Source organism: Pelobates fuscus, chromosome 10, assembly GCF_036172605.1.
Source record: "Pelobates fuscus isolate aPelFus1 chromosome 10, aPelFus1.pri, whole genome shotgun sequence".
NCBI classification, from domain to species: domain Eukaryota; kingdom Metazoa; phylum Chordata; class Amphibia; order Anura; family Pelobatidae; genus Pelobates; species Pelobates fuscus.
In genome coordinates this window covers 153611105-153628801 of record NC_086326.1, presented here as the reverse complement: position 1 = coordinate 153628801, position 17697 = coordinate 153611105, and the positions used below count along the sequence as shown (strand labels likewise).

Below are 17697 nucleotides of genomic sequence, written 5' to 3'. Positions count from 1 at the left end.
GGGTTATCCCGGTATCCACTGGCTGGTGCCCCTGTCAACCCTGCACAGCTCCCACCTCCCGACGCATGATCGCGGCTGACCCACCTAAGATGGCGGCCGGGCCTCTGCAACACCAGCAGGGCCTACTGCAAACTATGGAGTCACGAGGAGGTGCTGCAGAATATGTGCTTGAGCGACTAGATGCCACCGTTGCTGACTTCTGGGCCAAAATGGAGGCTTTATTTGCAGCGACACCAAATCAAGCTCCAGAAGGAGCTCAACTCAAAGAGCTATCCCACCTACCTGCAAAAAGCCAGACAGTTCCAGGGGGATATTCTGCTACACGAAGCGGCAAGCATAAACACCCCCCCCGCACAACTAATAAATGGAGAACACGCATGAAACCAAAGTGGCGAACAATACTCCGCCGATCAGGCCAGCTGCATGGACACTCCTACTCACCTCGACCACGGAGCTCCAGACGTCCGCTCCTTAAGCTGCCTGGCACACAAAAATGCCAACCTATGGAGGTCACAATCTTCACTGGCTCAACGCCACACATGGAAAGCGCAAGAAGGGGGAGCAGCCCAGACACCCCTTGCAGCTATCACACCCCTGCCCAAGCGGGGTACCGGCTGACGCGGCTACACCATCAATGCACCAGCCCTTCTCCACGAGATGCAGGCGGGTCGGACGACTGGTGCACAAGCCTTACATACTCAAATTATGGGACTCTATCCTGCAGAAAACATTGATCTGACTTTACCTAGTACGCACCTCTAAAACTTATTTGTGCAGCATTTTATTACTCTTGCCTTAAAGCCTAGTTTAATTTAGCATGTGTAAACGTTCACTTACATAGATCATTAGATACCTAATGTTGGCAGCGACGGCTAATAGTACTACCTAACATTGACAGCGACTGATAACGCTATTGAAAATATGTCTTCCTGTATTTTATCTTGATTCTTGCATCATTATCTCCCAACGTATAACTACGTACACACTGACCTAGCCTTTATGTCATAATATACTTAATGTTGTTGGAATCTCGATTTATACATTGCCTAAATAGTATGTTTAAGCTTGTTCATAACTATAAAAATAGTGCATTGTACTACCAAACCCCAATGCTCTCCATGTTCTTTACTCTTTGTTTTGAAATGTGCATGTGGACTGCCTTTGGGGCACCACGTGTCTGTATGTAACCCTCATATGCACTGCAAAAATAAATAAAAAAAAAAAAAGAACAATAGGTCCCTCCCCATTTTCATTTAGGGGCCCCAACCACCGCTCATTGGTGGGGTGCAGGGGGGGGGCAATCGGTTCCCCCCATTATCTTTTAGAGCCCCCCAACCGCTGCTCATGTGTGGGGACCAGGGGGAGGACAATAGGTTCCCCCCTTTGTCATTTAGGGCCCCCACCCGCTGCTCATGGGTGGGGACCGAGGGAGGACAATAGGTTCCCCTGTTGTCTTTTAGGGTCCCCACCCACAGCTCATGGGTGGAGGCCAAGGAGAACCCTATATTCCCCGTTTAGTTGCATACCCCCACTCGCGTGACATGGGGGGGGGGAAATACGTCCCCCCCCACTAGTTAATAGATGCCCCACCATGGGGCCATTTGTTGGAAAGGGGGTGGGGGGTTTCTTGCAAGTGAGCAGCCAGTCTGTTTAGTAGACATGCCCCTAATCGCAGCATTACAAGTAATTTAAGACTATGCCCTCTTGCTGTGGGAGTTTTTCTTCTTTTAAATATAGTCTTCGCCTTTACTGTGTTGATTACCTTTATGTATTTAAATATTTCTATCACATCCCACCTGTCTCGCCTTTCCTCCAAGCTATACATGTTAAGTTATTTTAACCTTTCTTGGTAAGTTTTATCCTGCAATCCATGAACCAGTTTAGTAGCCCTTCTCTGAACTCTCTCTAAAGTATCAATATCCTTCTGAAGATACGGTCTCCAGTACTGTGTACAATACTCCAAGTGAGGTCTCACCAGTGTTATGTACAATGGCTTGAGCATTTCCCTCTTTCTACTGCTAATACCTCTCCCTATACAAACAAGCATTCTGCTAGCATTTCCTGCTGCTCTATTACATTGTCTGCCTACCTTTAAGTCATCTGAATTAATTACCCCTAAATCCCTTTCCTCAGATGTTGAGGTTAGGACTCTATCAAATATTCTGTACTCTGCCCTTGGGTTTTTACGTCCAAGATGCATTATCTTGCACTTATCCACATTAAATGTCAGTTGCCACAGTTCTGGAACTCCGGCCGGACCAATTGTCTCAGCATTTGGGAATATTTCTGTGTTATATTCTCTGTGTTCAGGAGGTAATTACACTGCTCAGAAAAATTAAGGGAACAATTACCGGTAAACAACACAATGTAAATCACACTTCTGTGAAATCAAACTGTTCACTTAGGAAACAACACTGAGTGCAAATGGGATAGACAATAGGTGGAAATTATAGGCAATTAGCAAGACACCCCCAATAAATGAGTGGTTCCTATGCTTCCTGACTGATGTTTTGGTCACTTTTGAATGCTGGCGGTGCTTTCACTCTAGCTGCCTGCAACATCCTCCAGTATGACCGGTTTGGCAGTGGGTCAGTAATGGTGTGGGGTGGCATTTCTTTGGGGGGCCGCACAGCCCTCCATGCGCTCGCCAGAGGTAGCCTGACTGCCATTAGGTACTGATGAGATGAGATCCTCAGACCCCTTGTGAGACCATATGCTGGTGCGGTTGGCCCTGGGTTCCTCCTAATGCAAGACCATGCTAGACCTCATGTGGCTGGAGTGTGTCAGCAGTTCCTGCAAGACGAAGCCATTGATGCTATGGACTGGCCCGCCCGTTCCCCAGACCTGAATCCAATTGAGCACATCTGGGACATCATGTCTCGCTCCATCCACCAATGTCACATTGCACCACAGACTGTCCAGGAGTTGGCAGATGCTTTAGTCCAGGTCTGGGAGGAGATCCCTCAGGAGACCATCCGCCACCTCATCAGGAGCATGCACAGGGGTTGTAGGGTCATACAGGCACGTGGAGGCCACACACACTACTGAGCCTCATTTTGACTTGTTTTAAGGACATTACATTAAAGTTGGATCAGCCTGTAGTGTGTTTTTCCACTTTAATTTTGAGTGTGACTCCAAATCCAGACCTCCATGGGTTGAAAAATGTGATTTCCATTTTTTAATTTCTGTGTGATTTTGTTGTCAGCACATTCAACTATGTAAAGAACAAAGTATTTCAGAAGAATATTTAATTCATTCAGATCTAGGATGTTATTTTTGTGTTCCCTTTATTTTTTTTTGAGCAGTGTAGTTTACCAGTTATCAACTCAATTATGTCCCAGACACAGAGACAACCGGGGCGGGCTTAGGATGTTCTGAATAGAGACCCCCATGCTGGGGGGCTGTCTATAAATGTGCGAGCTCTAGCTATATTATTATTATTATCTGGTTACACATCCATTATATTATCCGGTTATATATTTGTTATATATTCATTATATTATCCGGTAATGTATCCGTTATATTATTATTTTTATTTTTTTCTATAGTAGTCCCTCTAAAGGTTTCAGTCACATTCCTCAGTGTAACAATACAATATTTTGTGTTTCTACCATGATTTTTCTTTTTAATTCCCAACATTTCTAGAATTTTGATTGAATTCATATCTTCCCCTTGGCCATAATTCATTCAATCAGAGACAGACCACACGTTACAAGAAATATGTCCTTGAGATCACTGAGGTCCCATGTTCCAAAATCTAAAGTTTCATAAACTTTTGTCCCCACAGGAATAAAACTGAGAAAGTTGCAGGTAAATAAATGTTGACAAATCATCTGGTGTGTGTGTGTTTAATAGGGTGAACTTGATTATTATTATTAAGCTACAAATTGATAATAAAGTAAAGAGAAAATTACATAAACCTACCGTATATACTCGAGTATAAGCCGACCCGAATATAAGCCGAGGCCCCTAATTTTATCCCAAAAAACTGGGAAAACTTATTGACTCGAGTATAAGACTAGGGTGGGAAATGCAGCAGCTACTGGTAAATTTCTAAATAAAATTAGATCCTAAAAAAAATATATTAATTGAATATTTATTTACAGTGTGTGTATAATGAATGCAGTGTGTGCGTATGTGTGTGTGTATGAGTGCAGCGTGTGTGTATGAGTGCAGTGTGTGTATGAGTGCAGTGTGTGTGTGCATGAATGCAGTGTGTGTGCATGAATGCAGTGTGTGTGTATGAATACAGTGTGTGAATGCAGTGTGTGCAGGGCCGGTGCAAGGATATTTGCCGCCGTAGGCAAAACATTTTTTGCCGCCCCCTCCCCCCCCCATATGTCCTGACTTCCCCTCCTCCTCCCTCAGTGGTCCTTACCTCCCCACCCCCGTGTTCCTTCACTCCCCCCCCCCAGTGGTCCTGACTCACCCCTCCCCTAGTGGTCCTTACCCTCCCCTCCCCTAGTGGTCCTTACCCTCCCCTCCCCTAGTGGTCCTTACTTCCCCCTCCTCTCCCATAGTGGTCCTTACTTCCCCCTCCCCTCCCATAGTGGTCCTTACTTCCCCCTCCCCTCCCATAGTGGTCCTTACTTCCCCCTCCCCTCCCATAGTGGTCCTTATCCCACCCCCTCCCTCTCATAGTGGTCCTTATCCCCCTTCTCCCTCCCATAGTGTTCCTTATCCCCCCCCATAGTGGTCCTTATACCCCCCCTCCCTCCCATAGTGGTCCTTATACCCCCCCTCCCTCCCATAGTGGTCCTTATACCCCCCCTCCCTCCCATAGTGGTCCTTATACCCCCCCTCCCTCCCATAGCGGTCCTTATACCCCCCCTCCCTCCCATAGCGGTCCTTATACCCACCCCCTCCCTCCCATAGTGGTCCTTATACCCACCCCCTCCCTCCCATAGTGGTCCTTATACCCACCCCCTCCCTCCCATAGTGGTCCTTATACCCACCCCCTCCCTCCCATAGTGGTCCTTATACCCACCCCCTCCCTCCCATAGTGGTCCTTATACCCACCCCCTCCCTCCCATAGTGGTCCTTATACCCACCCCCTCCCTCCCATAGTGGTCCTTATACCCACCCCCTCCCTCCCATAGTGGTCCTTATACCCACCCCCTCCCTCCCATAGTGGTCCTTATACCCACCCCCTCCCTCCCATAGTGGTCCTTATACCCCCCCCCCTCCCATAGTGGTCCTTATACCCCTTTTTTTTGTTATTATTAATTTTTTTATTATTATTATTATTTTTATATTATTATTTCTTATTTTATTAATATTTTTTTTTTCGTCCCCCCTCCCTGCTTGATACATGGCAGGGAGGGGGGCTCTCCTTCCCTGGTGGTCCAGTGGCAGTTCAGTGGGGGGGAGAGGGGGGCTGGCAGAGCTGTACTTACCTTTCCTGCAGCTCCTGTCAGCTCTCTCCTCCTCTGCGCCGTCCGTTCTGCTCTTCTGTCAGCTTACACTGTAAATCTCGCGAGAGCCGCGGCTCTCGCGAGATTTACACTGGGAGCTGACCGAGGTGCTGACCGGACGGCGCAGAGGAGGAGAGAGCTGACAGGAGCTGCAGGAAAGGTAAGTACAGCTCTGCCAGCCCCCCTCTCCCCCCAGTCTGTATTATGGCAATGCAAATTGCCATAATACAGACTCTGACTCGAGTATAAGCCGAGTTGGGGTTTTTCAGCCCAAAAAATGGGCTGAAAAACTCGGCTTATACTCGAGTATATACGGTAATTACCACAGTATATCTTTGTGATGGCATCCTAATCTCATGATATAATATTTCTGAAACCACAATTCAGTTTCTATCTCTATGGTGACATAACATGAATAAATAATCCTTACTTTCTGACAAATGTTACTCAAACTAACAAACACACGATGCAACAATAATTCCAAAAACAAAAATGGAAGATTTTACTTTAGAACGTGGGCAGACATAACTGTCCGATTCTCTTGCGTCAGAAATATCCAGAAAATGACCATGGACTCTACAAGGTGTCAGGGTATTTATATTGGCAGACATTTTGTGCTATGATAGAAATTAAAAGTGTATATTGTCAGAGTCACTCAGAACAGAGCAGACTCCATTTTGGATTTCAAGCTAACAAAGACACAAATTTCTATCCTCTTTGTAACTAAACACTAACTGAGCTTAGGAATGCATTGTATATACAAACCAAGTGATAAGAAATGAGAACGGGGGATGGAAGACTGTCTAAATGTTAATGGAATAGAAATAATTCTAAACCCAGACATTAGTGACAGAGAAGATTAGTAATTAATTTTACTTTCTAAATTTTACAAGATTCCCATTGTAAGTGAAAGGTGAGACTAAGTTTCTAACTGTCATATTAGAAATTACAGCAGGAATTGGAGACACACTGTCTGAAGAAAACCCTTTGAACTGACGAGTAAACTTAAATTATATTAACCATAAAGATAAGCTAAATAACGTCAGAATAGCCACCAGGAAAAGTTAAATCTTTCCTGGATAGGAATTTTTAGTGGGACGAGACTGCCATCTATAGACCAAATACTTAAATTGCTATCTGGAAGGTAACCACACCTCCAGTTTTCTATTGGTCTATCACCTAGTGATGAACAGAGAATTTTTCCCTTTAAAAAGGTAAGCAGGAAAGGGAAGAGAGGGGGCAAAGCAGTCGGAAGCGGGCAAAGTCAAAGAGTCGGAGTTAAAAAGTTAGTTGGAGTTTGGGTTTCAGATTCGGCCATGCAGAGAAATCCATGACAGATATCCACTCCAGGGCACTCAGAATTTCTTACACACCAATCACACATCCATTCAGTTCCTGAGACTACCTACTCATCTGATGAGAATGTCTACTCAACTGGTAATTATATGGGTTTCATTTAATTAATCTAAATGAATTAAAATTTTCTAATAGCATGATATATGACATATATATCTGGATAAATCACGATTAGATTTCGATATTTAGAAATCTTAGTTACCGTAACTAAGAAATATATAGTTATAACCATTCCATTCTGCAGATGGAATTAGAATAATTATGTATTAATGTGACATATCACATGTTAGCATATCGTGATATTTATCCAGGTGTATTGATTTGCTCTAAAATAAGATAAAATATCTGTTTAGGCAAGTTAAAATTCTGCTTATAGAACATTATTTTATTTATTTATTTATTATTGCCATTTATATAGCGCCAACAGATTCCGTAGCGCTTTACAATATTATGAGAGGGGGATTTAACTATAAATAGGACAATTACAAATAAACTTACAGGAACAATAGGTTGAAGAGGACCCTGCTCAAACAAGCTTACATTCTATAGGAGGTGGGGTGTAAAACACATTAGGACAGGAATTTACAATCAAATAAGGTGGGCTGCCCTTTAGGAGAGGGCAAGAGACAGGTATGTGAGGTAGGGGTTAGTCTTGGAGGCCATAAGCTTTCCTAAAGAGATGGGTTTTAAGGCACTTCTTAAAAGATGCAAGACTAGGGGAGAGTCTGATGGCGGTAGGCAGGCTATTCCATAGGAAGGGAGCCGCCCGTGAGAAGTCCTGCAAGCGCGAGTTGGCCGTACGAGTGCGGACAACGGACAGGAGGTGGTCACGGGCAGAACGGAGAGACCGAGAAGGGACATACCTATGGATCTGTGAGGAGATATAAGAGGGGCTAGAGTTGTTCAGTGCTTTATAGGTGTGAGTTAGTACCTTGAATTGACTCCTATAGCATACAGGAAGCCAATGTAAGGACTGGCAGAGGGGTGAGGTGTGAGAGAAACGACTAGAGAGGAAAATCAATCTAGCAGCAGCATTCATTACGGACTGTAAGGGTGCAGTACGGCTATTGGGGAGACCAATCAGGAGAGGGTTACAATAATCCATGCGGGAAATTACTAGAGCATGGACAAGCTCCTTGGTAGTATCTGGTGCAAGAAAGGGGCGGATGCGGGCTATGTTTTTAAGATGGAATCTACAGGATTTGGCAACATGCTGAATGTGAGGCTCAAAGGTGAGACCAGAGTCAAGTATGACGCCAAGACAGCGCGCTTGCAAGGATGGACTGATGTTGGTACCACAAACTTGGAGGGAGAGCGAAAGAGGAGGATCAGTATTAGGAGGAGGAAAGACAAGGAGCTCAGTTTTTGAGAGATTGAGTTTCAGAAAGCGGGAGGACATCCAGTCAGAGATGGAAGAAAGGCAAGCAGTGACACGTTGCAGGACGGCAGGGGAGAGGTCCGGGGAGGAGAGATATAGCTGGGTGTCATCAGCGTACAGGTGGTAGTGAAATCCAAAAGAGGTAATAAGTTTGCCAAGAGAGGCAGTATAAAGAGAAAATAGAAGGGGACCAAGGACGGAGCCTTGGGGAACTCCAACTGAGACAGGGCAAGGGGAGGAGGTATCATTAGAAAAGGAGACACTGAATGAGCGTTGGGAGAGATAAGAGGAAAACCATGAGAGGACAGAGTCACAGAGACCAAGCGATTGAAGAGTTTGAAGAAGGAGAGCATGATCAACGGTGTCAAAGGCCGCTGAGAGGTCAAGAAGAATTAGTATGGAGTAGTGGCCTTTGGATTTAGCTGCGATTAGGTCGTTAGTAACTTTGATAAGGGCAGTCTCTGTAGAGTGGAGAGGGCGGAAGCCAGATTGAAGAGGGTCAAGGAGAGAGTTGGAATTGAGGAAATGAGACACACGGGTAAAGACAAGTCTTTCCAGAAGCTTTGAGGAAAAAGGGAGCAGGGATATGGGACGGTAGTTAGAGGGGGTGGATGGGTCGAGGGATGTTTTTTTTAGTATAGGTACTACAGTGGCATGTTTAAGGTCATCAGGGACGATGCCAGAGGAGAGCGAGCAGTTGAAGATGTGTGTTAGAGAAGGCACGAGACAAGTGGAGAGAGATCTAATAAGGTGAGATGGGACAGGATCGAGCGGGCAAGTGGTGGGGCGAGAGGAGCAAAGAAGAGCAGCCACCTCTTGGTCAGTAGCTGGGGAGAATGTCTGAAGGGTAGGAAAGGCATGATCTATGTGTGATTGAGAAACAGAAAGGCAAGGAGGGGAGAATTCTTTCCTTAGCTGTTCAATCTTGTCAGTGAAGTAACATGCAAAGTTATCAGCAGTAAGGTTAGTTTTGGGGGTGGCCACAGCAGGGCGAAGAAGAGAATTAAAGGTGTGAAAGAGACGCCTAGGGTTGCGGGAACATGAACTAATGAGAGTGGAAAAATAGGATTGTTTGGCAAGGGCAAGGGCTGCACTGTATGAACACAATATGAATCTATAATGGAGAAAGTCTGATTGTGTACGAGACTTCCTCCAGGAGCGTTCAGCACAACGGGAGCATCTTTGCAGGTAGCGCGTTGATTTAGTATGCCATGGTTGGGGGCGGGTCCTCCTCGAGGTGCTTGTTTGGAGTGGCGCTGCAGTGTTCAAGGCAGATGTAAGAGTAGAGTTATATATGGAGATGGCCTGTGAAGGACAGGAGAGGGAAGAGATGGACAGCAGTTGTGAACCAATGTCAGCTGACAACTGTTGGAGATCAAGAGAATTAAGGTCCCTCCTGAGTTGAGGGGGGTTAGGCTGAGGTTTTTGGGTGAGGGGGTATGTGAGAGCAAATGATAAGAGGTGGTGATCAGAGAGTGGATATGGAGTGTTGCAGATATTAGATACTGTACATGCATAAGTGAAGATTAGGTCAAGGGTATTGCCAGCTACATGGGTGGGAGAATCTGCCCACTGCGATAGCCCGAGGGAGGAAGTCATTGAAAGTAGTTTAGTGGCTGCAGAGGTCAAAGGTGGGTTTATAGGAATATTGAAGTCCCCGAGAATTAGGGATGGAATGTTAGAAGAGAGGAAATAGGGTAGCCAGGCAGCAAAGTGGTCAAGGAAGAGAAGAGAGGAACCAGGGGGGCGGTAAATAACAGCAATGTTAGCAGAGAAGGGTTTGAAAAGGCGAATTGAGTGTATTTCAAATGATGGGAAAGAGAGAGAAGGGGTGGTGGGAAGAGGTTTAAAAGAGCAGTGAGGGGAGAGGAGAAACCCAACACCACCACCTTTACATTCAGAGTTTCTTGGGTTGTGGGTAAGTTGGAGACCACCGAAGGACAAATATGCAGGGGTGGCAGTGTCAGAGGGGGAGAGCCAGGTTTCTGTTATGGCTAGTAAATCTATAGAACGAGAGATGAAGAAGTCATGGACAGCAGTGGATTTAGTTATATTGCAAACAGAGCGTGCGTTCCAGAGGGCAGTATTGAAGGAGGATTTAGAGGAACATGAGATGGGTATGAGATTAGTGTGGATCCTTGGGTTAGTATGTGCTGAGTTTGTTGCGAGGGGGCCGGGGTTAGGAGAGACATCACCAGCAGCTAGGAGCAGAAGGATAGAAAGGAAGTGAAGGTGGGAGTAGGATTTGAAAGTTTTGTAGGAGGGTATGTATGTAGAGGATTTGGGAGGAGTTGGTGGAGATAGGCTGGAAAGGTATGTGTAGAGTGCATGGGATGAATAGAGAGGGGAGGGGAGTAAGGTGGAAGTAATAATTATGGTGTTGCTAGGGACAGGTGAGTGAAAGGATAGGGATATTTTAGTGATGAGAGAAGTTAGTGTTAAAGTGAAAAATAGAAGGGAGAACATTAGAAAAAGTGTATTATATAGATATGTAGATCATATATACAAACACACAAATATCAATGAGTGATTACATGGTAGATTACTCTTATTGGATGGTTCCAGGAAATGACTAATGAGTTGGTTTAGGTGTTATTTTATTTAAAATTACATGAGAATAGGTCTTAATAACCTAGGAGGTCTAGCCAGCATTGAAAGGGTTATTCTAACTGCTAGCTAAAATTTTATGGCCTTACGCTGCAAGATGTGTGAAAGAAAGCTTTTCTGTGTGTGTAAACTTTCACTTTCTTTTTCTGTGAAGCCCATCATAAATCTTGTCTTGACAATTGGCTGTGTTAGCCATTGGAATGTATTGCCATTTGTATTGCATACTCATGTTATACTGAATATTCATTGATTATTGTCACGCATGTTACTTATTATTATTATTTAATTTGTCACAATAAATTGTATCTATTGTTATAACAAATTGTGATTTTATTTATATGGAATACATTTCACTTACACGATAACGATCTTTGGGATCTGAGAATTGAAATAGTGGGCAATTCTCAACTGTTTACTATTATTATCCCATAAATATCCCCACAAAGGGCATCACAAAACAAATAACAGAAGCTGTGAAGGACAGAGGTGAATCCTCCTGGTGGACAAGAAATATGGAAAAAGGTCTGCTCATGGAAAACAGAGAATGTGTCGCTTTATTTGGACAGGAGTCATATATTGACAGTTATAGTGAGATATTACTGAATAGCAGCGAATTGTTCAAAAGGAGTGATTAGCCACCCTCCCCAGCCTAGGAGAGAAGGTAAACACTGCCCCGCGACGCAGGCATTTCCCTCATAACCAGTCTGTGCACAAGAGGGGGGTAAAATAAACATTAGCAGACAAAGGTGGTTGTTGAATTGACAAAATGAACATGATTATGAAAAAGCTGTTGCACCTTGACAGGAGTGGGAAACTTATATTACAACAATCACATATGAAACAGTCTATTTAGCACAGAGCTAGCTCACCAGTCTATAGACCCCTATATCATCTGTATTGCACATTCTAACAGAGACCAATCTCAAAATAAATTAATGTCTGTTTGTCCCTGCAATGTCTCCTTGGACTAGACTGGTTGAGGGGAAAAATAGGTATGATCAGTTTTACCCCAAGTACCCTAGACAGGGCATCTACAGGTCAAAATAGCATTAAATATTGGTGGCCTATGCAATTCTATATGGAAAAGGGTAAAATCCATCTACCCTTTGTAGAGATGTACTCAGCTAAGAACAATGGTTAATTTAGCTATGAATGATTCTTCATAGAAACAGCAGACAACTTATCAACTGGTTTTGGAACTTATAGAACTTTCTTCTAAAATCCATCAGCTTCCTGCAACCCTACTGAAAACTGCACTGGAAGCAGAGGAGTATGGCTCTAGTTTTTGACCATAAAAATAAAAGCATGAGATCTAATCTCTACTTTCTAACATACACTACCTCTTCAATTAGAGCCAGAACCTGAACTGGGGATCATGTGGGAATATTTAGTCTACCTCTACAAGTGGGAAAGGGCTAATACATCCTAACACGTGAGGGCTATTTCTTCAGTACCATGAAAACAAATTCTTCATAAGAAAATTATTTCTATCAAGAATGAATTTTCATATGTGAAATAAGATTTGTTGACTGTCTAAAGCATTTCCCACATTTAGAACAGGAATATGACCTTTCTCCCTTGTGAATTTTAAAATGTTTAGAAAGATATGACTTCTGCTTAAAACATTTCCCACATTCAGAACAGTAATAAGTGGTCTTCACTGTGTGCAGCTTCAGATGTGAATTAAGATTCTGTTTATGCCTAAAACAATTCCCACATTCAGGGCAGGAGAATGGTTTCTCTCCTGTGTGAGTTCTTTGATGTTGGACAAGGTATGAATTTCTGGTAAAACATTTCCCACATTTAGGACAAGAATATGGCTTTTCCCCTGTATGAGTTCTTTGATGTATTTCAAGAATTCCTTTCTGATTAAAACACCTCCCACACTCAGAACAAGAATATGGTTTTTCTTCCTCATGAATTCTTGTACTGCTAAAATTCTCAGAGTTATTCACAAAACATTTTGCACAGTTAGAAATTGGTACCGATCTCTCTTTTGTGTAAATTATAGAATGAGTAAGACAATATTTCTCACAGGTCAGTTTCTCCATCTGCGCAGATGGACATTCATTCTGTGGATATTCTGTAGATGTATACATTTCTGTGAGATTTTCTTCTTCAGATGAGACTGGCCCCTCCTTAATTTGATTTGCTGTGTACTCTCTCTCTGTATGCTCTGTGGGTGAATACATTTCAGAGTCTGTGAGATGCCCTTCTTCACATGAGGCTGGCTCCTCCTTAATATGATTAGTTGGATATTTTATCTGTGGATGTTCTGTGGGTGTATAAATGTCTGGAAGATTTCCTTCTACACAAGAGGTTGGTTCCTCCTTAATATGAGTAGATTGATATTCGGTCTGTAGATGTTCTGATGGTGTATACATGTCTGTGAGATTTCCTTCTTCACATGAAGTTGGTTCTTCCTTAATATGAGTAGATGGATGTTCTGTCTGTGTATGTTCTGTGGGTGTAGAATTGTCTGTGAGATTTCCTTCTTCACATGAGGCTGGTTCCATCTTAATATGAATAGATGGATGTTCTGTCTGTGGATGTTCTGTGGGTGTAGAATTGTCTGTGAGATTTCCTTCTTCACATGAGGCTGGTTCCATCTTAATATGAGTAGATGGATGTTCTTTCTGTGATTGTTCTGTGGGTGTAGAGATGTCTCTTTCCCCCCTGTTGCTTGTGTTTGCTTTACACGCTGATGCCAATTCTGTTTCAAGGTTAGATTTATGTATGCATCTTTCTTGGTTTAAACAGGACACTGAAGTAATACATGCTTCAAATGTAGAAGATGTTTTGGCCTTGGGCAAATCTGCGGGAAAGAAATATACAATAATTAGTTAGTCATGAAGAGATGATAACTGGCACATTTTGGCGATTACCACATGTAACGGCTACCCTGGTAGTGAGAGGGTATCAGCCGTTAGAGACGTCCTTTTTCCCGGCAAGTTGCTGTATAGTAATGAAGTTGGTTATTCCCATCCACAAGATCCAAGAGGAGAGTCAGGTTCAGCTGTTAAAAAGTAAAGTAATAATGCAGTAAAAATCCCCTTCCAAGAACGAGACGAGGCTACGTTTTGAAGGGTCAAGAAGAACTGAGGTTTAATGACAGGGATTCTCCTTTTATGCAGTGCTCCCCTGCAAGGGAGACGCCCACAGCCAATTAGACGTTAACCAATCAAACAATGGTTACAACCCACATATTCCCTCCCCTCTGCTTGGGAGATAATTTAGTTTCTTACTGTATCTACTCAATTATCTCCAAGCTAAAACTTATATTTTTTATGCATTTTTATAACTTCCCCATTTTACATAGTACATGAATAAAACTTACATTTTTTATGAACACCATAACTTGTGGAACAACATATTCAAAATTCGTGAGAATCCGTCCAGTGGTTCCAGAAATATTAAAAAGTCTCTTTGGACCGACCGCACGCCTGTTTGCATGCCCAAAAATAGTTCCACAGATTCAGGCAGTGCGGTCGGTCTATTTCTGCCTTGAAAATAACAAAGTCCCATCCGAATGCGGCGTTCGAATCGTCGAACTTACTTTGACTTTTGTCGAAGTGTCGAAGTGTAACCGGGGCGCCTTTTAGCAGTGTTCAATAGTCTAATGTAGGTCTATTTTACGCCAAAATGACAAAGTCCCGTTCGAACGGGACTTAGTCTCCAGCCGCAGTGTCGAAGGGTAGGGGACGGTACAGGTCAGCGGTGTTCGTGCAATTGTGTGGGCGATTTCCGTTCCATGGATTTGACGGCACACACCGCTGACCGCGTTCGACTGGATTAAAATGGCCGTTACCACGTGGTCAAATGTTTAATGGCGGCCACTTCGACTGTATCCGAAGTGCCATATCAAATGTACCAATTCTTTGTCCAAAAATAGTTAAAGGGCCAGACAGTCTTTCTTTAGGCAATGTGGATAATGGTAAAAGCAAACAAAAGGTAGGGGTTTGTTACAATGGTTAAATGTCCCGAACTGTGTTAAAAGTAATCCACATGAACCAGGTAAGCACATTCCATTGTGGTTATTGTAGCGGAGAGCTGATCTTGCACAGCTATTCTCCACTAGAGATCCCAGTGAGGCTCAGGAACAAGGTGATGTTAAGTCCACAGGCAAGGTTTCCAGCAGGTAAAGTAATACAGCAATATCCCCATCGCAATCCCAATAACTGGACGACACACAGTTTCAGGAGTAGAACTAACTAGCTTTATTTCACAGTTCCTTATAAAGCCCTCTCCCATGCAAGGGAGGAGGTTCTATCACTTAAGACATTATCCAATCTACAAGCAGTAACCTCCCACAGATCTCCTCCCCTCCTCTAGCATCATAATCCCCTTATCGTGTACACAGTTTTCCCCGAGTTTTGGATGTACCCTAAATACTTAGCCCATTCGGATAAAGCGTTCGGGAGTTATGGGACTTTGAAGTTTGGACCGACCGCAGAGGTAAAGTATCCGAAAACAGTTCCATGTATTCTGGCCCTGCGGTCGGTCACAAACAGGCGAATGCAAAGGGGTGAAATATTACTGTTAAGTGGCCTGACTGGGATTCGGATGAATCCCCTAGTTTGTGGGGTTCTTTCTACCGAACGGCGGGCCGTTCGGTAGTTTCCCCACGAAGTATTAGGAGTCTGGAGGTCTCAGCGGTGTTTGCCTAGTCAAGTGTCCGATTTTGGTTCCAGACACTCGACGGCAAAACACCGCTGTTCGGCAGTCTAAGATGGCCGCCGCCACGTGTTCGCATCCCGAATGGCGGCCACCCAGAGAACAAAGACCACACTGCATGAATAGGTAATTACCCGTTTGCAACATTGTTGCAAACGGTAATTGAAGGCACACTTTACACAGGGTGGTCTGGTTGTTCGGTAGTTTCATTCCCTTGTTTTATTTGAATGATTCTACCGAACAGCTAGAGGAATACAGTTCTTTACATACATTTAACTGTCAATATAACCGGATACCATGATTTCTATACATGTTCACACACATTAAACCAGCAATATGACAAAATACACTTATTCTCATTCATGTCGTGGGACAGCCCGGTACCAATCCGCTACACTGCTCCCCCTTGCCCACAAGCCGGCATACACAGTCTGATCCAACACGGATCGGCTTGGGGATGTCCGGGGGCTCACGGATCATTTCTCTAAGTCAGTTTGTCTTGACAACCCGTCAGCATTTCCATTCTGCTTACCCGGCCGGTACTGGATATTAAAGTCAAAAGGCTGTAGCGCCAAACTCCAGCGCAGCAGCCTGGCGTTGTCCCCAGCCACCCGGTTCAGCCAGACTAACGGGTTGTGATCCGTGAGCAAGGAAAAGGGCTGTCCATATAAATAGGGTTGCAGTTTCTTTAGGGCCCACACCACAGCCAGGCATTCCTTTTCGATGGCGGCGTAGCTTACTTCTCGAGGTAACAGTTTGCGACTGATGTAAGCCACTGGATGCTCTCCGCCATCGGCCCCGACTTGACTCAGTACTGCCCCCAATCCAAACATAGAAGCGTCTGTGTGAACAAGAAAACGTTTAGTTGGATTGGGAGCTGCCAAGACAGGGGCATTTATCAGTGCATTTTTCAATTGTTGGAATGCCTGCTCACACTCCGGGGTCCAGTTTACTTGGCGGGGAAGGTTCTTACGGGTCAGGTCAGTGAGGGGTTTGGCCAGGGCGCTATAATTGGGAACAAACTTCCTGTAATACCCTGCTGTCCCTAGAAACGCTAAAACCTGGGTCTTAGTCCTAGGGGTGGGCCACTGGGCTACAGCCTCTACTTTGGCGGGTTCGGGTTTCTGTTTACCGCACCCTACTCTATGTCCCAGGTATTGTACCTCAGCCATTCCGATACTACACTTGGCCGGCTTCAAGGTCAAACCTGCTTCCCTTATCCTATCTAGCACAGCTCCTATGTGAGCTAAATGTTCCTGCCACGTATTGCTAAAAATGGCAATATCGTCCAGGTAGGCACAGGTATAGTCCTGGAATCCATCCAGGAGTCGATCCACCATCCTTTGGAAGGTGGCTGGGGCGTTTTTCATCCCAAATGGCATGACCTTAAACTGGTACAAGCCAAATGGGGTGACAAAGGCCGACTTCGGGATGGCGTCTGGGGCCAGGGGGATTTGCCAATACCCTTTACACAAGTCAATAGTGGTGAGGTATTGGCCCCTGGCCATTCTGTCCAGTAACTCGTCTATCCGGGGCATCGGATAGGCGTCGGATACAGTCTTCTCGTTCAATCTCCTATAGTCCACGCAGAAGCGGGTCGTACCGTCTCGCTTTGGTACGAGGACTACAGGAGATGCCCAAGGACTGTCTGAGGGTTCAATCACCCCCAGTTGGAGCATTTCATCGATCTCCTTACGCATGTTTGCCCGTACCGCTTCTGGAATGCGGTATGGCGTCTGGCGCATGGGTAGTTGCCCTGGGGTCTCGACCCGGTGAGTTGCCAGAGGCGTGTATCCAGGTACATTAGAGAACGTGTCGCGTTTCTCTTCTAATAGTTGCTGTACCTCGATCTGCTCCTGTGGGCTCAGCCGATCTCCCAGCGCAACCTCCCCTAAATCCCCGGACAACTGCCCATCCCCCAGCAAATCGGGGAGGGGTAAGCTGTCAAACTCTTCCGTGTTAGGGGCACAGATGGCGGTTACCTCCTCAGTACGCTCGTGGTAGGGCTTCAGCATGTTCACATGGAGCATGCGTCGCCCCCCAGTCCCTGTGCAGGGGCCGATAATATAGGTGGTATCACATCTTTGCTCCACCACCTTATATGGGCCCTGCCAGGCGGCCTGTAACTTATCATGTCGGACAGGTTTTAAAATTAGTACTTTCTGCCTGACCTGAAATCTACGGTCCCTGGCTCCCCGATCATACCACGTACGCTGGCGGGTCTGGGCCTCCTGAAGGTTTTCCCTTACCGTCTTGGTCAACGCTTCT

The 17697-nt window shown here is 44.8% G+C and overlaps 2 protein-coding genes across 4 annotated transcripts in view; both read right to left on the bottom strand.

Moving 5' to 3' along the window:
* LOC134575162 (zinc finger protein 250-like) overlaps positions 1 to 17697 on the bottom strand; it is a 752315-nt gene that overhangs the window by 55885 nt on the left and 678733 nt on the right. The gene's annotated exons all lie outside the window — the stretch shown is intronic.
* LOC134575222 (gastrula zinc finger protein XlCGF57.1-like) overlaps positions 11292 to 17697 on the bottom strand; it is a 40052-nt gene continuing 33646 nt past the window's right edge. For both annotated transcript variants that reach the window (XM_063434478.1, XM_063434479.1), the window contains one exon: positions 11292 to 13570. In XM_063434478.1, coding sequence (XP_063290548.1) covers positions 12246 to 13570 — 1325 coding nt within the window. In that variant the 3' untranslated portion in view covers positions 11292 to 12245. The remainder of the gene's footprint in view (positions 13571 to 17697) is intronic.